Genomic DNA, 20846 nt, shown 5'->3' on the forward strand with positions numbered 1-20846 from the left:
CAATAAGGACATCCTGGATTAAGGGCGGGGACTATGCGCATTTTAAGATGCAAGGCTTTGAATAAATGGATATGGTTGTTACTCAGGGCAGCGTCTGTGGGCTTCTACTAGTGTCGTGCCGTCTGGTAGCTCTGCGTCCTCATCTAACGCAAAGAAGAATGCGATGATGTCACTTATAACGCAGTTCCTCTAGAGAGCAGAGCGCCTTGGCACGAAATGAGATCGTGTGAAGCTAACTAATCTAATTCGAAACACTACTTCGATACATTCGTGTGTATAAGTATTGAAATAACTGAACTGGTAACCACATAGAATGCCCAGTGCCACGTGCTTTTGCAATGCTACAGTATGGAGCCGTGGCGGCGCCATATTTGGTAATAATTCACCCTCTCGTCCTACAAGAAGTGATATACATGACGAGTTGCTTAAAAGAAGGGGAAGAGGTGGCGCCGGCATCAACCGATTCGTAAGCGTCTTATCTATTCATGTAAACGCATAAGCGTTCGTCCTGCAAGTAGTGAAACAGCAATTAGCCCCGATACACCTGACTGAAAGCAGGTGACTGCTATTTCTCGAAAACATTGCACAGGTAATGCGAATGTTCTGCCCTCGGTGCTGCCAATGTACTGACGCTGTAGACAGTCAGGGGCCGAATTCACAAAGCTTTTCGTTCCTAAGGGCTGCTTGCCATTGGCCAGCTGGCTTTGCCTAACGATATGTGCAACACAAACATTGGCTGATACTTGCTTCTGCGAGCACTTTTAGCGTAAGAACATTTTTGTGAATCCGGCCCCTGATACAAAAAAAATGCGGCACTCTACGCCGTCGATTTTTCACGTCGTTCCCAACCTATGCTTGCGGTTACAGTACATTTCGACAAGCCTCGATGCATTGCCGCCGACAGCGCCGCGAGGTATGCATAAAGAGGTATTAGTAACACGTGAGTTGCTAGTGCGGACACGGTTAGGTCTGTTTTGTTACTTTAAAAAAATCAAATTGTGGCCTTCATGGCAAGATAACAAATACCGACAGTTGGGTGACTTGGTGAATCATTTGGCCGGTTGGTCACAAGTGGCTTACTCAGTTGGGACAACATTTTACAGAGAGAAATAAAAAAAGATGCTAAATGTGGTGAGGTTAACCGGATGAGAAACATCCAGTTTGCTAACCTGCGCTGGGGAAGCAAAAGGTAGGCGGAAGGATCAAAAGGAAAATGATGCGCTGAGAGACACAGAGAGAGAGAGAGAGAAAGAGAGAGAGAAACACACACACCCGAGCAAAAAAAAAAGAACGCGGTAGTTTCAGAGTCACTTGAACGGAGGAACTTCAGTAGCACCTTCGTCGGCTTATGACGTGAGAACAGTAAGAGCCAGCACTCCAAGGTCGTCCGCTCAGGAAGCGGCCTGGTCGTCGAGGCGTGTCAACGACAGCACCAAATAGCTGGCACCGCTGCTGATAACTTCCAGAATTACTGGAACCTCCAAGCTATCCCATACTCACAGAACGACCGGACTTACTGTTACGTCAAGCTGCCATCCGGTGGCACGAGTACCTAATGAACATGGCGTCATTATTATATTCCTATGCGTTTCATGGTCATGTTCAATTTCGATTATGTCACATCGCAATTTAGGAAAACTAGGGGAGCTGTCCAATAATGTGGATGAATTACTGTTACTTCGAGAATGTCAAACCTCAGGAGCCCGCTACTGCCGTACACATGTAGGTATAGGGTCGTTTGTGAAAGCGAAATTTTGATTCGCTCGCGTGGCATGGCACGTAACAATGTCTAAAGCACCCTTTGAGCACTCTGAAGTCGACAGGTGAGCGAGCGGTTGAGAGAGAAACTCCACGGGCATTGTCTCCTTCACGGCAAGCACTTATACAAGGTGTCTCAACAATAATGCACCAAGATTTCAAAATATCCAAATGCCACGTAGCTGGACAGAACTAAGGCAATGTTTGTCGTACTGTAAAATGCGCTGGTTGCGTTTGTGGTGCACTGCTTCTAGTACGCAAGGAGTGTAGGTGCTGTTGAATATTAAATGTTTGATGCAATTTTATGAGCAGGTACTGGTCTTCTCTACTAAATAACGCTAAATTTCGTGATCATAAATGTCGGTTTTGTGCCGCAGCTTGGAACAAAAGGTCCGTGAGCTGCCCATGCATATGCGAGACTGAAGACCACTTTCGTTTTGTGCATTTCCCTTTTGACTGTGCGGATAGCTATCTCTCCGCCAATCGCTCCGGCGCTGGTTACTTGGAGCTGGCGGGTTAATTGAATGGAATTACTCCACGCATAATAATAAAAAAAAACATTTTTGCTTGGCAGTATAACGTTGTTGAGCCCTTTCGGCAAGTAAGCGACATCGCCCTCCTAACTCTTCTTTGCTGAGAACCCGTACTAGCGGCATCTTAAACTTTACGTTGCACGCCGCCGTGGTTTCCGACCAACGACTGCAAGCTAAGCAAGGGGAATCGGACCAATTGTAGACGCCGGCACCACCCTCCGCATACGTTTATCTACCTTTAATGTGTTAGCTTGGCAACACTGTAACCCTCCCACTGCAGTGTGCGCCTCGCTACTTGGAAGGCAATTAGATAAAAATTAACTGTCGAGGTAAGCAATACTACTTACGTTGAAAGCGAACAAAAATGACCTCCTATATCCTCCTCAGAACCGAACACAACTGTGGGATATAATCACACTTCATTGCGTTTTTTTGTCTATTCTCATGTTATGAACTTGAAAAACAATTAAAAAAAGTGAAATACCATGATTAGATACCAGAAGCTGCGTCCCCATGTACATGAAAAAAAAAAAAAAGCTATCTCCATCATCTCCTCATGCTTGCGTTGGGAAAAACTATATTTCATTGCTCAAACGCAGAGATGAAGATGGTACTACGTGTACTACAGTGTCATGTTGCTGCCGCGTCTGGCATTTTCACGCAACCTCAGTGATATTGAAACACACATCAAGGTTGCTATCGGTCGTCTGGCACGACACAGAAGGTCTAGGTCAATTGGGTGTCAAATTTCTCGAATGCAGATGACAGGAATATGAGTAAACCACTTCTTTACATATACACATTCACCGCACTTCATACCCAATATGAATATTTTGCGTAATCACTTCCGAGTGAACTTCAAAAAGAATGTTGAAGGCAATGGGCAGTGTATTGTACAAAGGGTATTAAGAGGTTAAACGAGCAGAGCGTGTCATTGGGTGGTTCAAACAACAGTGCGGGTCACCGCCCGATGCTTGCGGTGGCGGTTAGGTAAATTTGACACCAACAATTGGAATAAAATTAGAATGGAATAGCTTTACATTACACGGCCCCAAGTTTGGCGACTTATTTCGTGATGAGTATGCTGAACAGAAGTTTAGTAGCAAAATCCGACAAAATAAATTTGCTTTGGGTGGCGCCTGTTTTCAAGCTTTCAATATATAAATGCAGACCCAAAGATTGAAGAGATAAAGAATAATTATTGAGCTTGAGTTAAATATATGCTGTCAGCGCAATTTTCATGCAAGCATAATATGTCTGCCAAAGAACATAAATGATGTATGCAAGACAATTTTGTGTAGCTCTCGTTAAGTTTTCAAATAATTTTACTGAAATAGTAACGTTGTGAGAGCAGAAAAGAAAATCAAAAAGAGAAAAGAAAGAAACAAGCTGCACTGCTTTTGATATAGTAAAAGTAGAATATTTGATTGGCTTCTTCTGGTAACGACTATGCGGCACCAAGTCAATGCCGGACTTCAGCTTTTCATTCTATAATATACGTTCAATATGTAATTTAGTTATAATACCGTCGTATAATACTCGTACCGTCGTTACTTCGCAATAATTCCCTGCACACATGAAAATATGCACTTACAAAAATGCTCACTAAGTGACATGGCCGCTAGATTTGCCTACCGTGATTTTCTCATGACGACAGCACCGGCAGACTTACAGCACCAAATAATTGTGCAGTTTACCACTTCAGCGAATTCTCAGTGATAAAAAAATGCGATTAATTGAATAGGTTATATGCCACCTGCTGGATCCGTCCAACTTGCTGAAATACCAAGAAAGCTAAATAATAAACACACAAACAAACTATGCAGTGTGTACGCTATGTAGGGGTCATACAGCGAACCAAAGCCTTGCTTTCGTTGAAGATAGGCTTGCAGACGCATCGTGCGCAGTGTGTCGCCAAATGTAATTTACATTCAGTCACCCTATCGTGTATATGTTTGACGTGCGCTAGCAATAATAAACAGGTGAATGTCAGGGCACATGTGTGTCAGTCTCTCTCTGTTTTTTTTGTCGTTTGTATAACAGTTAGGCGCAGTAAACAGAATGATGTCATACCAACTAGCCCCAGTCGAAGCCTTATTGAAAATGCTTGAATTTTTGCACTCGGGATTCTCTTTTGCATAAGCACGTGCAAGAACAGAAACAAAAATCGGTGAATCGTGGGCGTGCAATAACTATGGCGTAACTAACAACAAGAATCAATTCATATTAGTGCGTTGAGGAGAAGGGATGTAAGAAAATATCTAAGAAAGTCTGCAGGTGAGGCCGCGACACTGGATAAAAAAAAAATTCTGGCTCTCCCGTAATCGAGAGTGGATGTAAGCATGAAATGGCTGCCGGAAAAGCAGATTGGTTCCGCGACGCAGGCCTGAAGGCTTACTAAGCGGAAATGGACCAGTTTTAAACCGAACTTCGTTTCAAGTCTCGTCTTGGCCAAACAACCATCCGCGGCGCGCCGGACGCTGCCGGCCTGGTCATAGAGTTACTGTATAGAACTCTACCTGGTCACGTAGCGGGGCGCCATCTCTCGAAGGAGGCGGCGCAAAACCCACGCCGCGGATCTCACGGGCCGCTGGCGTTGAAACGAGCACAGGCAACCCTGTCTCAGCGCGAAAAGATAAAATGATGTATATAGTGCACGGTATGTAGTTTTTGAACGTTGCTGTTGGAAATAAAAAATTAAACTTCAGCGTACTAGAAGTTACAGCTTGAGCGATATTGCGAACAAGCATTAGGAAGAAATCGGTAGCAATACTTTTTTTTGTTGACGGGTTTCCCGGATGATATCGTTTTGATCCCGAAACGGTGCTCGGATGTTCTCGTTTCGTTGTCGCCGCATTCTCGTCTTGAGTGCCGGATAACGGCTCTGGATTTTGACTCGCGGCCGGTTGAAGGTCGGCGACACTGGGAGCTAAAACCATTTCATGCTTTATATGATCTGTGTGAGTATCAAGAGGAGCAGGCAGCGCCGTCAGTGTAGACAAATCATTAACAAGAAGGTAGGAGTGGAAGGAAAGCTCAACGCTGAAATTTGTTCGGAAAGAGTAAACAGACTTTGACCACAATTTGCGAATAGAAGCGAAGTAAGCAAGAGCGTGGCATGCGGCAAGTTTCAATTATCAGCGCTCCGCAGGGCCGAACAGCCACCCATCCAGGTTGAAGGTACTAGAAGGGCGATTCTCCCAGACGAGAATTAGGTAAAGATGCAAGTACATACAGTGGAGTTTAAAATTGATTGCCTTTCAACTACAGCGAGCGTTCGCGATACGATGAATAACCGCGTTGCTTTTGAAATATTTCTTCTCTCCAATGTTCCCCGCTTGGCCACGGACATGGATCTTCCTGGCGTCGTCATTCGCGACGGGCGTGGTCAACCAGGCAAACCAGCGCCGACACTGACGTGGAGGCGCAACGGGGAGCCTGTGTACGCCAACGCCATCGCGACGGCGTCGGGCGACGTGCGTCGCTCGACGCTGACGTTGCACAACCTGCGCCGCCAGGACCTGATGGCGCTGTACTCCTGCGTGTCCTCCAACAACGTCTCAATACAGGGGGAGGCCTCCGTCACGCTCGACATGAACCGTGAGATGCCAATCTATTTACGTGCTTACCGTGCCTATAAAATGACAGCAAAGCCGAGAGTTGGGCTATTTTCTGTGCATTCATGTTCTGAAAAAGAAAAATTGAAAAAAAAAAATACAGTGCAATGACGCCGCGCGTGGTTGTTTTTCTGGCTCTTTCTCCACGTATTTTGTGCAGTTTTCTTCAGAACCTGTATGAAGACCTTGTTCAGAGTTGGTTACTGACATATCCGTTTAGTTGTTTTTCTTAGGTTGCTACTTCTTTTTAGGACCCTTAGGACGGCAAATGCGAGTTCCTGTTTTGTATAGATCAATGTGTAGGTGAAAGGCCTACTACACAGTGAGACCTTGAATTCGAGGCTATATACCCAGACTTCGCTGGAATGCAGCTTTTTCTGTAAATCGTGTCTCCCCTAAACTTTCTCGGGCAACTGTACCATTGAAGTGGGAGCTCTAGCTGGAGTGCAGTACATTGGCTTATATTAAATAGCCTGATAAACAAACATTGGTGTTGTCCTTCAGTGAAGCCCGTGTGGGCACCTTCTTGCTGCAATGCAGCCAAAGCTTCGAGGAATTAGGCCTATGAGGTGCGTAGGATCTAAATTGGCCCTTTTCTTTATTTCCTTGCGCCGCAGTATCGCCGACGATGGTCCAGATACGGCGCACGGAAACCCCCGTATCTGCTGGCCTTCCGGCCGAGATCCTGTGCGAAGTATGGGGATCTCGGCCGCCTCCGGATATCAGCTGGTGGAAGAACAGCGTTCAGTTGGAGCAGGCGTTCGTGCACGTTTCGCAGGACGGCAACCTTACCACGAGCGTGGTCGAGTTCACGCCCATGCATAGCGACAATGGCGAGACACTCGTCTGCCGCGCCGAGAACAAACGCATGCCGGGATCGGTGCGGGAAGACCAGTGGGACCTCAATGTACACTGTGAGTACAGCTCTGCCGTTCAGTCTGTTTCACAGAATTGCCTCAAATTTGTTATGAGGCGTGTTGTTGATCTTCGCTTTTGCCCTAGTAGAGGTGGTAACGGTAGTAAGCTGGGCGAGTTGGTTCCCGTTTATCTTTTGAAAAAAAAAAGAAAGCTCCTAAACTGAGGGACAGTGCTAAGAAGTGAGACAGGACTAGAGAGGCCTTACTAAATCTTGCGTGTCAACGGTCTGGTAGCTTCCCTGTAAATGTTTCTACACTCCTCAAGTTCTGAAACTGAAGACAAGAGATCCCGAATGTAAGATGGATTAGAAAAATTACAGGATTTCATACAACAGCTTAAGATTTTGCCGAAGCAATGTCTTCAGGTATAACATACGAAACAAGAGGTGGGGAATTACGTCAGTGCCTTCCGCAAAACAGTTACATTGTAATATAAACAAGGAGCGATTACGCTTCTTTTTCTATAAGCTTCATATCAGTAGCTTCCTTCCTAGAATGACCTGAACATATGCTTTAAAGTAGTGCTGCTTTCAATTATAAATAAACCTGTATTGAACAGATGGTTGTTTTCTTCCTATGGCGGGAGACCTCCCTTAGCCAGGAATATTTGGCGCCGAGCCATTCTTTTCGCCCGGTGCACCAGGTTGCGCTGGTGATCCGGGCGGGTGCTGGTCCGTTGGTGCTCCCACCGCTCCAGGGAGGAGAGAGGGAAATGATGCATAGAAAGGCAGGGAGATTAAACATAAGTAGCTTCCGCTTTGCTACTACGGAGTAGGGGGATAAAAAGAGAAACAGAGTGGAAGGGGAGAGAGAGAGAAAAAGAAGAGGAGCACAAACAAACCACGTACATTATAGAGCACTAGGTGGCGGTGTTCTTAATTGGACTAATTGGACAATTGTCCAATTAGTCCAACACTCTGCACATCACTTGCCTCTCGGCAATATAGCGCGGGGAGACAGATAATTTGAGCGAGCGTCTCATCAGAGCTGCATATGTGTCGCACGTCAGAGAGAGAGAGAGAAAGGAAAGCATAAGAGTTTGTAAATGCGACACCTACCCACGAACGATACAGCATGGTCTGCTTACGTCGTGACAACGCATGCGTTAGATGCATCTGTATATCGGGAGACAACGAACGCAAACGACATATGGTGGAAACGTTTGATGTCCAATAGGTCCAACGCAATTCAAGGCAGCCAAGCCGCAGAGTGGGTTCGCGAAAGCGGAATCCAAACACATTGACCACTTTCATGTGCAGATCGGGTGGCTTCGTTGGCGTGGTCATTCCCACTGATGTTGCACTATCCTGGAAGTCACTGAAAGATTATGTTGTGTCCCTTGTCATGGCTGTGATGACATTTCCGTCGATTTTCTGAGTCCAATTGTTCATTGGGTCGGTGGTGCATTAGGCTTTGTATGAACTAAAGGGCTGTGTGGGTATCACAAGAAACTGTTCATTGTTGCGGTGGTTCCTGATTAATGAAATCAAGTGCAGCATGGAGGACAGCAAGCTCTGCACTCTTCGATATTGTCATACATGAGATTTGCAGGAAGGATGCCTGCAGCAACAGAGCGGTTGAATTTTACGTAAGCCTCTGTGTAGACATGCTGCCCCAGTTTATGATGGTTAGAGATGGGTTAGAACGTCGCTTGCTTTAAAACTTACAACAACGCTTCAGCTTTCGTTTTGATGCTCGTAATTGGCCAGTGTACCTGCGGCCGGTGCAGACACCACAAATATGTTGCCGTCTGTGTAGCAGGCCTGAATTGGACTGGCAAGTAGTACTGATGTTCTACAACACTTTTGGCAAATGTTGAATGTGGCTTCTTTGCTGGCAAGCAAGCAAGGTTGAGGGAGGGAGTCCGAGTCAGGGGTCGGACGTGTGCTCTCAGGACATCTGGAGCAATGTAGACTTTCATAAGAAATCTGAGGGCTTGGGCTTGCACACTCTGAAGTCTACGAAGATTTATCGTGCAAGTATTTCCTAGTACAGGTAAGCTGTATCATAGGAAATCTAAAAATATAATTGCGTTATATAATTGCAACATTGATGGTAATGTTGCTGGGGTAATGCTCCAGGGCGTCCCACCGAGAAACTCGGGAATATCCACAATAGCGGCCGAACAATTTGCCATGTACGAGATGTGAGGGCTTCAAGGAGTCTATCAATGATGACCCCAAGAAATTGGTGCGTACGTCTGTTTGGTACAATTTCGCCATTTTTCCGCGAAGCATTCGGGGCCATCGATTTCCGAGTAAAAACGAGTCCACACTCACCAGGTGAAAGCTCCAGGCCTTGCCTTCTCAGATATCTTGACACTGCTGTTGAAGTCTCCTGAAGTTGTGCGTGGATTTGTACACATGTCACTCTCAAAGCCCATATGCAAATGTCGTCCGCATATACAGAGAGCTCTACGGTTTGCGGCAACGAATCGGCGAAGCCAACGGGCACCAGGTTGAATACAGTAGGGCTCAGTACTCCGCCTTGCGGTACACCACGACTGGTATGACCAGATAGCGTTCGTCCGTTTTCAATAAAATCAAGAAAATATTGCATTCAAATACCTGCGTATCGAGCGAAAGGCGTGTCAGCCAATCCCTAAAGCTTCTTTGGCGTCCGTAACTGCATGACGAACTACATTGTCGTAGGGTCCCTTAATATCAAAGAATAAGCCCGCAGTGGTTCGTTTCAGGTGTTCATGGTGCTCTACTATCGACCAAAAAGGTTTACGGACCACGGAATCTCAGAAAACGCTAAATATACGAGCAGCCTTTAAAAATGACCAGTAAAACCGCACATCACTATGTTGTTCGTATATGCCAGTAGAGGCTGGAAAGGGGAATACCAGGCTGCGTTTTGAGGCTGCGGAGATATTCAGCTTTCTGTCAGATCGCTTGGTCCATAAACATTTTTGGTCGATAGTAGATACGTTAAAAGGTCAATAACGCTATCTATTGACGACCGTCTGCGTCGAAAGGTAGCCATTATATTTTGGACAGACGCTGTAACACTTCAAGTACCATTCGAACTGTGTCAAGATCATGCTCACCATTACCTTGCCAACACAGCTGGCCAGTGCTATTGGACAGTACGATGACAAATCCTAGCGAAATTTGCCGGGCTTGTGGAGCGGAACAACGTGACTGGATTTTTACGTGGTACGGACAAAGCCATCCCGCAATTATGCGTTGTATAGGTCAAGGAGGGAATCTCTGCCCTCTTGAACAATGTTTACACAGGCACATTATTGGGTCCTGGTGACGAAGAATGCCTGCACCCAGCGAGTACGACCTCCAGTCCTTCTAGAAAGAAAGGAGCGTTCATACGAGTATCTCGGGAGCCAGGAATGACAATAGAGATAAATGTGCTAGGATGGAACGTTGGGCTCGTGATCATTCCGCAGTGATCTTCGGCTACGTCGACTTCTTGGTGTCCTTGATGGAGGGCTAGAGATTTAAACAGATGACGCTGTTGAAGAGCTGTTTGATGTCCACGGACTCTTGTCTATGTAACAGACAGGGTTTTACGCGGATTGACAGACTGATAAATCATTTCCAGCGTTGATCTTGCAGCAAATAAATGTGAGGCTAAATTTTATTTTCATGCATCTGTCCTCTATCATCTTCATCATCCTATATTTATGTCCACTGCAGGAGGACGGCCTCTCCCTGCGATCTCCAAATACCCCTGTCTTGCGCTAGCTGATTCCAACTGGCGCCTGCAGATTTCCCAACTTCATCACTTCTGTCCTCTGTAAGGTCGTAAATTGATTTTGACCACCTGTATCGTCGCTCCTCTCGCCGGCGGATCGAACGGAGGCGCTGTAATTCCGCCTCAAAATCTTTATATTTCTCCAATGGTCGAAATGAACGCATACCATCCTGCATGGCCTAGGCGATCTGAATTTCCAGTGTGGGCGAAAAGCCTCCGTGGCCATACGTCTTCCATAAGTTACTTAAACATGGACCAATGCATTGTTTGTTGACGGAATAGAAGAAGCCGATTTGACTTAGGCCCTTCATTTTCAGGTAAGTAGGAATGTGGCCGCTTCTGTGAGTTTCTATATCTTTGACCCTGTGGATGCTGTCAGTGAGACATTGTGAAACAAAATCAAAATCTAAACAACTGCTGTGCGTCCGGCCATGCAGAAACAGTGCGACTGACCTTGATTAGACAGCAAATTTCATGGCGACAGGCGAAGGAAACAAGGTTTAATTCTGTGGAGTGTACTTTGATGCTTCCTAAAAGTGAATGACTGGTGTTAAAGTCCTCCAACAAGAATTCACGGACGAGGAGTCGTAGCTAATTTGTCTGTCTGTCTGTCTGTCTTTGTCGAAACGACTTGATGAAGAAAGGTAATCTCACTACACGTGGGATCGTGAACAGGGTCAAGAATATTTTTTTGTGTGTGAGAGATGTATTGGCTGCATGTGCAACGTACGTCCTTGCTTTTTTTATCGATGTGTCCAGTCCTACAGAGATTTACTTACACGCACACATACACACACACTTGCGCAGATAGATATTCATAACCACACGCTATATTTGTTATAGCTTAACGACCTCATTAAGCGGATTTACATTACGTGCGTAACAGTTGCGACCCAGTAATTTCCCTAAACGTCTTGTTTATCGCAAAAATATTGCTTCCTCAAGCAATCTTTCTTAGTTCTTTTGCTGCTTGAAGGTGAAAATGAAGGTATATGAGAAGCCACACGCAAACGCGCACTCATATTCAGATTCTCGTGTTTCAGTAAAGCGTACATTCATACAGTAAATAGTTTGGAAGACGTATTGTTCCGTTCAGAGACCGCTAAACTACTGAGCCACGGAGTTTAAGCTTACAGGCCAATAAAGTTGCACTGCTGACAAGCTAGAATGATCGCAGCAACAAACGCGGCCATTGTTAGCTTTGCTTGGTTGATTTGACTAGGTTAATTTTAATTATTATTTTTGATTAGGTTTTACGTGCCAGAACCACGATATGATTATGAGGCACACCGTAGTACGGGACACAGGAATAATTTGGCTTCGTTAACGTGCACATAAATCTAAGTACACGGCTGTTTTCGCATTTCGCTCCCATCAAAATCCGCCCGCCGTGGGCCGAGATTTGATCTCGCGCCCACGTGCGTAGCGATTCGCTTGATCCCGTCGCCAAAAACTAACGTAATTCTGCCGTAGCGTATACTACACTGATTAATAGGATGATAACAGTTATTATGTTCTTTCATGCATCAAACAGCATCACAGACCGCAGACCAGGCGGTATTCTGGGAGTGTCCACCTAGTGAAAAGTCCATTTCGGCCGTCGCTGATTGACTGGGCCAGCGAGAAGGAGACAGGCTGGGGTCGGAGTTACCTGTCTCCTTCTCGCTCGTACTGCTTCGGCCAATCGGCGGCTACCAAAATGGACTCTAGGTGGACACTTGCAGAGTCGCCCTTCTGTCTTTTTTCTTGTGTCGTTCTGTTTGCGCTGAAACTTATTATGAATCGCAGACCGGCCCAAGCTGCGGCTCCAGATGGACCCGAACCTCGGTCCCGACCGCCTGCAGGAAGGCATGGACATAACCCTGGGCTGCAGCGTGGACGCTAACCCGGCCATAAGGGAGCTCCTCTGGCAGCGAAACGGCCGCCCGCTGGTGCCGGCCAGAGATGGTGTCACGGTGCATCGCGAGGCGCTCACCATACAGAAAGCAACGCTGATGCATGTGGGGAATTACACATGCTCAGCTGCCAACAGGGAGGGCAGGGGCCTCAGCAACGTTGTGCAGCTGCGACTGAAGCGTGAGTTACGTTTGTGATCTTGTGAGTGACTGCTGGAAAAAGTCTCCTTCGTGATACACGAGTTGAAACACGTCTCTGCTGCTTGACCCCATCGCGTGTTAGGCAAGAAAAGTAAGATAATAAAAGCATGTATTTGTATACACTGCTTGCTAAGCGAATGATTCGCACCAAAATGAACAAAGAATGCGTTTTTTTGTATTTTTGCGCTATAATATTCCAGCAACCCTGGCACGTCTTGTAAACAAGTTAGGCTTGTTTGAACAAGCGGCGCTCTAAAATAGTACAGCGAAATGAGGCAAATGTTGACGTTTTCCCTTTCACTTTATAATTTACTCAGAACGGTTACTCAGACAGAGCGAGAAAAAAAAATAAGGAAAGGGTGGGGAAGTTAACCAGAAAAGTTTCGTTTGCTACCGTATACATGGGGAAAAGGTGCACGAAATATTTGTCAATGAGCGCTGCGAAACAGCAGCGTTTCGATTCGCTAATGCGTGATGTTTCTATAAAGTTTTTGCATAACCTTGCTTAGAATAGAGGCCCACATTTGTATTGCTTGGAATAGATATGTGTTTTCGCCGTATGCATGCAGAGATGACTTGAGTTTGCTTAACTTCTATGATTGTGCATTTATTGCTGTCGGTACTGATAGCCAATGGAACCTTTCATATAGCGTGACGTAACCATGGCTTTGTGAGCCCACTTTATCTATATCGAACAAATATTTGGGGGCTATCTTTCACGCGAACACTATTTTATTGCTCCATGGCGCGAAAATTAGGTCGTTCAGCGTTGCGGTCTCTCTATCTTGGCAACATTGTCCGCACTCGCACACAGGTACCACCTATCCCATGGGCCTGCCGTCACCTTAATGCAGGAGGTCTGAAATGAACGAGCTCGACTTTTTCCATCTGTGATGGATGTACGCAGATGCTCCCGTGTGCAAGTCCGGCCAGCGGCTGGTGTACGCGACGCGGCTATCGAAGCTGCTACAGGTGTCCTGCGAGGTGCAAGCGCAGCCGCCGGCCGTCACCTTCCGCTGGCGCTTCAACAACTCGCTCCACCAAAGCGCCAGGCTGGACACGTACAGTTGGGAGGGCACACGAAGCGTGGCTCGCTACGTGGTCCGGTCGCACCAGGAGTTCGGCACCCTCCTGTGTTGGGCGCGAAACCAGGTCGGCGACCAGAGGCAGCCCTGCGTGTTCGTCGTCGTCCCGGCCGGTACGAGAACCAGAAATGAAAATTAAGTTCATTTTTTTGGCGGTAGTGCACAAAGAATGACGATAGCGACTAATTTTATGTGCTCGTTCACGGCACATTTCACAAAGCGTAGTAACAAATTCCTCCAACGGGTTCACGCAAGCTACAGAATTTGACCTATATTACGGATTGGATCGTGGGATTGTGCAATGATCGCGAACCGCACCATCTGCTCAGAGGCTCTGACCTGCCGTTGCTGACCAGGAGGTATCTGGCACAAGTCATAACTAGTACACGTCAATTTAAATCGATTTGAGAAATGCTCGTTTACTAAGAATCAATGTATCTCAAAAGGGCATTCGTCGTCAAAATAAACCCGTTGCGCTCCACGACCACCTCCTTTTACGGAGGTGGTCGCATGATTTCTATCATAAAGCTCGTCAAATGTTCATTCAAAATGATACGCCGTGGCTGAGCTGAGACCCCACACGGTCATTAAACATTTAGTGTTCGTATGCTTGGCAGCGTACCTGAGGTAAATGCTGCATATCAGCTATTAGGATGCTGAAGTAGCAGCGTTCACAGATAACATCACCAGTAAAAAATCATCCAGATTAAACAGACATATATGACAGACAATATACTAGGGAGGATGGTGAACTACCCAAACCGACACGATTATTTCCAATTATTGCAGTAATATCATGCGTACGAAATGTCAATTGATTATTATTACAATTCCTTTTAAAGCCTTTGTTGGTCACTGGGACATATATGTCCCACCTGCAATCCCAAGCGAAAGTTACCTCAAGTGCGCAGAGGGACGTACGTAGCCCCACAGAAACAGATAGCGCCATCTCTTTGAAGATAAAACAACTATAATTTTAAGTTTTTTATTTGAATTGGTAGGTGTCACTAATAATTCGAGTTGTTTTGCTGTTCCCTATGTTTTTTGGCTGTCGTCGCTCTTCAAGCGCGTGAATTTGGTTGCTCTTGCCCACAAATAAGTTGACCGGTAAGTGCAAAAATTACTTCTTGTACTCCAGTAATACAGTTAGATCAACTGTAGACAGGTCTGGCATAAGAGCGAGCCATTGTTTTCAGCTACCTGCAAATATGCTGAACGTAGTGGTTGAAGACGTCCAAGACTACTACAGAAACGGCATGATATACCTGTTCTTTCTTCTACTACAGAAATGGCATTATATCACTGTGCGGAGGAGCTTTCGAAAGTGTTGTCGCAGTCCAGTCTATCACAAGAGAGGATGCAAGAACTGCTAAATTACGACAGCGGTGCCAACAGACGCTCGGTTCAATTGGCAAGGGCACTACCCGTGCACCACCACTACGTGCAAAAGGTGCCAATGGTGCTCAACAACTTCGCAGGGAGCACGTACAAAGCTTGTGTGTAAAGCCTGGGAAATGCCTCTTTGCATTGCATGCTTTGAACCCTTCCATAAGAAGCCGTATTCACCTCAGAGCCTGAAAGGATGAAGCCCAAGGTGTACAGAGGGACAACGGGTGTCCCACCTTTGCTCATGGCCTCATGTTATATGTAGGACAGGTGTTCTCCCGCAGATTTTTCAGATAATATTCTTGTACAAGGAATAATAATGTTTTCTTGCTAGTCTTCCATGTGGTACAGTTCAATTGGGAAAAGGTATAGCTGAAACCATGAGTAAACTTCTCCCGCCTGACAAAGGGTTAAAGCGAAAGCTTTACTAAGGACGTCGAGCCGAGTTTCGCCGTCGCCAGCAATTTAACCTCCATTTGACCACAGCCTTGGCAACGCATCACGTGACTCGCCGCGCCGAGCTCCGCCACCACCTAAAGCCAGCCCCCCCCGTACACAAACATTCAGCGTTTTTACCGGCGCATCTGGCTGTTGCGTCTCTCGGCGTCGTCGGTGACGGCGGCGAGATCTGGTGTGTCTTGAGCATGGCGTTTCGCCTTGCCGCCTCCCTCAGCATCAACGCTGAGCGACGCCGGGTGACGAAGGGCCAGAAAACGCAAAGAAAATGCTGCATGTGTGGTGGCCTTAAGAGTAGCGCCGCACTCGCCTAGTCAGTGCGAGCTTGGCCATGGATGAGAGCGAAGCCGGGCCGTCTTCTGGGAGCGTTGCGCGGGAGCGGGTGGCTTGGAGCCATCGTCGGCAAGCGGCGTCTGATCACCCCGCGGATATCGCTCGGTGAGCTGCTTAACTGGAGAGCGTCCGGAATGCCAAGCGCGCGAAGCTAGCGTCAAATACTGAGGAAGAGAGAGCCGTTCAGCTCGAGAAACGCCGGAAGCTGGACCACAACGTTAGTTAAGCTAATCAAAGGTTAACCAAGTGAAACCAAGATTTAACCAGGCTAAACCAAGCTTTCGCTTTCTATATCCAGGGTTAGCTGAGCTAAGCCGCAGCCATTTTTATTTTTAAGGAAGAACTTGGAAGTTTAAGGAACTTAAGCGGAGATGTACCTTGAACAGAAAATTAGCCGTACTTGAGACAACCATTGCGTTACAGAAAACGTCACCTTTTTTGTAACGACCACGGCGTAGCTGCTGTCAGTACAGTAGAAATTTGGACTTCTCTAGTACATAATCTTCGCATTGACTAGCGCAGAGCGAACAACGACACAAAAAAAGGTGTTAACTCCCAACCAGTTAATGCTGCCTGAATGGAAAATATGTCCTTTCTTTTCGTTTGTTTTTCTTGTGTTGCTCACGCTACGCTACTCCATGCGAATACCTGATCTCCCGGGGGCATTGCGGACGTTTTTGACTGTCTCAAACTGGATCTGAACGCTGGGACAACCTATATGAACTTCCATAGTACACAGGAAAATAAACCATAAGAATAGGAACCCCTTATCCCCATGATCCCTGTCCTCCTTTCAATGCGAAAGCACATAAATCCCCAGGCAAGGATATACCGTCGACCAGTTTGATCAAAGCGGCGAGAGTTGATTTTAACCGATCGCCCAGAAAACAATTGGGAAAATAATATGGCCCATGCCAGTGCGAAATCTTTCCAAAAAGGTCTGAGACGAGATGAGAGGAAAACGGCGTGCTTTTTTCTCGCAATGGCATTCGAAAAACAGTTAGCACTGCTTCAGCATATTCTGTCTAGGACCGGATAGTAAGAGTAAGCCACAGTAGATGCAAAAATTTTGGCGCGCCGCTTGTGCTCACTTTATGCGCCAAGTGACATGTTCTCAACCGTAACTTCATAGAACAATTTTGGGAACTATGACATAAAATCGAAGACTACGGGTTCAAAACATTGAACAGGAAATAACAGTACACGAGCGAGATGTTCCTACTCAGAACATGAACAAGTTGTTCATGTAAGGAAGAGTCTACGTAACGAATAAATGTAGGTATTCACTTCCTTAATGAATTTTTTAAGAAAACCAAGCAAATCTAGCAAAAATGAGCAGCTCTGCGCGAGTGACTGCGGTTTAAATGTATTATTTTAACGTAGAATATATCCATACATATTTATATATATGTGAAAGTCACAGTGTGAATCGGACATAGCAAATACTTTTTTTCCTACTCAGCAAACACCCGTGTACTTAGATTTAGGTGCACATTAAAGAACCCCAGGTGGTCCAAATTTCCGGAGTCCCCCACTACGGCATGCCTCATAATCAGATCGTGGTTTTGGCACGTAAAACCTCATAATTTAATTTTTTCTGCAAAATAACACGTCAATATTAGACTGCTTAGAAGTCGTAGTAAAATAAAAACAAATGTCGGAGTGCGCTTAGGCGTGATTCACAGAAAAGTCAAAGCAAGCCCATTGCGAATCAGAAACGTAAAACTTACGCATTAGGCCCGTGTCAGTTGGCTAAACACAATTAGAAGCAGCGTTTGGTAGTGTAGTCATGGGCACTTCACATAAAGTTCAAGTAAGCACAGAGTATAGAAGATTATGTACATCGTACACTGATAGCGACGGATTTCACAACATTTCAGTCGTAAGGATATTGCATTTGGGGAATAAACTTATTATTTTAGTTCGTTCCGGGTACATAAAACTTGGAAGTAGTCTTACATAGTCATACCAATGGTGTTTTCCAAGGAAGCACGTGTGCTTGAAGACGCATACTTCCCTTATCAATTTGATGCGGTGATGTTGCCATATTCTGATACTGTATATTAACGCTTTTTTATTAGGTCTTCACAATTTCAACGCAGTAATTCCAGATGCAATTCTGGAATAAAAATACTTAGTTCAGCATTGGCTCAAAAGAGTTTCGATGCACGAGACCCCAGTAGTATGTGTCACAAAAAGTACTTTGCAGATAAGGGAATTGATTGAAAGGGAGGTAATTATGCATTTCAAACACGTAGCAAACCACAGCAGGTCCGACATAACGGGAAATAATGAGGTGCTTCACGTGTATGAGGTCAACTGGGCAATCAAGTTATAAGCTATGGGCTGAGAATAAAAGAGCAGAAATGTGCGATGATTTTATATTGGCACTAATGTAAAATTTATCGCTGCAATATCGTATTACAATGAGATAAGGTGCGTTACAAATGACATGTTAGTTGCTTACTTGACTATAACAGCTGATCACGTCTTTGAAGCATTCAATACGTGTAAAAAACGGAGTTGTTGAGCAAGTTGACCAATTTCGACACTATTACCTTTTAAAGCTGCATACTCAACACACACACAAAAAAAAACGCAAGTGTGGAACAACACTTGCGCCATGTCCTCATAGGCGGTCAACCTTTAACTTTAGATAACACCTCGAGATCAGCGAACCAGAGTGGAGTGACAATTTTTTACTGTCTTAATTTGACAACCTGATGGAAAGGTAGCGTGAATCAACGAGGCACGTATAATTGAAGTGGAGGGCAGACAAGGGTGAGCGGGTCTTAACGAGTCTACATTTTTAGCGTTAACGATGCTTTTTCTCGGCTGATGTAATATGGTATTCACATCAGATAAAGTAGCCAAAATTCCTTGGTATAGCTCTGTTGTATCCATGTACGAACTTGGGCTACCACCATGTGACTGCCGTTAGCGTTAAACACGAAATATATTACGATCAAAATGGGAGTACGAAGCAGAGTTTGTTGTTCCTGTGTTATTCCATATGCACAATTCAGAACAGGTGGAGCCAGGTTCTGCAGTATTTAGGGAAACTTAATACACACATGGCTTTATTGAGGATTGTCGCATACAGTATAGTGATGGCTTTCGAAAACAGAATGATGCAGCTGGAGCAATATGTGTACTGCGACAATTGTTTTTTTAAGAGTTCACAACTAGGTTTGCTATTCTTATTCGTTGTTCCGCCCATCTTTTTTGTTACGCCGTCATCATATAATCACGGTCAAGCCTCCTGCGCATCTCACTACCACCACCTCCTCTGTTTCATCATCACCCTCACCATATGGCTAATAAAAAAACAAAACCTTCCGCATCGCCGTTAACGGCAACCGAAATCCTCTGCGGTAATGCTATGTTGGCTGTAAACGCTCTAAGCAGTAAGCTATCCCATAAATATTGTACGGGATGGTTTAGGTAGGGCATTTAGCGTAGGCGTCACAGACTCTGAGTGTGTGTCTATAGGAAAGGAGATGGTGTATTTAAAAAAAAAATAAAGTTGTTTGCTTGGCATGCGGCCTGGAATCCTGTACTTAAGGTGTTCGGTAAAAAAGTGACAATACAATGTTCGAATACACACAGATGAGTCATACACTCACGAGCACGCATATACAGAATGAAGCAAATAAATTTTGCTGTATTTTAGAGGCAAGAGCAGCTAACATGCTGAAGAAGTAAAGATAGGTCTAATTATTGACCATACATTCCATTTTTTATTGTGTAGGCCCGTCCTCGTAGGCTCCCAACGGACGCCGCTGCGCTACAATTAGCAATGGCAAGCCTGAGTAGGCGGCGCAGCATTCGTACACAACCCGTGTATCATTATAAGTTGTCATCTTGTAAAGACGGCACTATTTCATTATATTGTGTAAAATTCAGTGAAAGGCCGACATGATGTCGACTACCTTCCACTTTCGTAAATTTAAAACAGAAAAAAATACATTCTCATTGTCTCCGTCACAGTCGCTGTCAACCTAGTTGCCGCGTTATTTATTTCATAATCAGTCATTTTCGCCACAGCTGTGCCACCATCATCGTCCTTGTTTTCATGCTGACATCCTGTTCTCTTATTGCGGTCAAGGTTACAATAGTGCTGTCCTGTCCTGCCGTTTGCTGATGCCTTCATCGTCTCTACCATATACGTACACTACGCCATTCTCGCGGTCACGCCGCCAATGTTATCGTCGTCTTGCCATTGACGTCACAGTCGAAATGGTGAAATGGTATCGTTCTGTGCTGTCGCCGTTATCGTGTTGTTACATACAGTTCTGGCATACTGCACATACTATACATTCAAGACCCTTGCGCAATGTTTGAAGCATCGTGGTGTAAAGTAAATGCGGTCGTTTTCAATGAGTTCAGAGCAGGTGGATTCGCGGAGGTCTTTCATTTCTCATTTTTAAGCTTGACGTCCGCGAGTTGACTATACAGAGGGTAATTGGTGCCAGAACTCATTGAGAAGTGTCGCTTAGAGTGGTTATTTGAATTCTAATTCTTTCGGCAGCACAAAAGCGCTGTTTGTAGTGAATTATCCTGAATACATCGTCATTGACATCGCCCTCAGTAAAGTGGTGGCGAAAAGTGCAGACTGGTTGGTAGGCGGAAAAACAACACCCTCTAGCTTTATGCACGCGTCAGACGGCTTTTCGGTGTTTAATGCTGGGAATTCGCTGTTTTCAGAGAGTGAAATAATGCGGAGACCCCACAAAAACGGTACTTTGTGCACACGGCTCCTAAGGCATGACCAACATCGAATGTACGGATTTAAAATTTGTATTGAAGTAAATGACGGATTAAAAACAAAAGCGGGAAATACAGAGATATCAATTAAAAAGGGGTCACATTACTTCAGGTTATTTGTACTATTACTTGTCAGTTATTTTAGGGGCGAAGCTCCTTAGAGTGTGGGTCTGTCCCTCCTCTG

The 20846-nt window shown here is 45.4% G+C and overlaps 1 protein-coding gene across 1 annotated transcript in view; it reads left to right on the forward strand.

Annotated features, from left to right (window-relative positions):
• Positions 1 to 15224, forward strand: part of LOC119440290 (neural cell adhesion molecule 2) — a 55273-nt gene extending 40049 nt beyond the window's left edge. Inside the window, exons 4-8 of the mRNA XM_049662852.1 lie at positions 5688 to 5891; positions 6526 to 6822; positions 12328 to 12615; positions 13543 to 13833; positions 15007 to 15224. Of these exons, the coding sequence (XP_049518809.1) occupies positions 5688 to 5891; positions 6526 to 6822; positions 12328 to 12615; positions 13543 to 13833; positions 15007 to 15224 (1298 nt within the window). The remainder of the gene's footprint in view (positions 1 to 5687; positions 5892 to 6525; positions 6823 to 12327; positions 12616 to 13542; positions 13834 to 15006) is intronic.
• Positions 15225 to 20846: the final 5622 nt, after the last annotated feature.

This window comes from Dermacentor silvarum, chromosome 2 (genome assembly GCF_013339745.2).
Source record: "Dermacentor silvarum isolate Dsil-2018 chromosome 2, BIME_Dsil_1.4, whole genome shotgun sequence".
NCBI lineage: Eukaryota > Metazoa > Arthropoda > Arachnida > Ixodida > Ixodidae > Dermacentor > Dermacentor silvarum.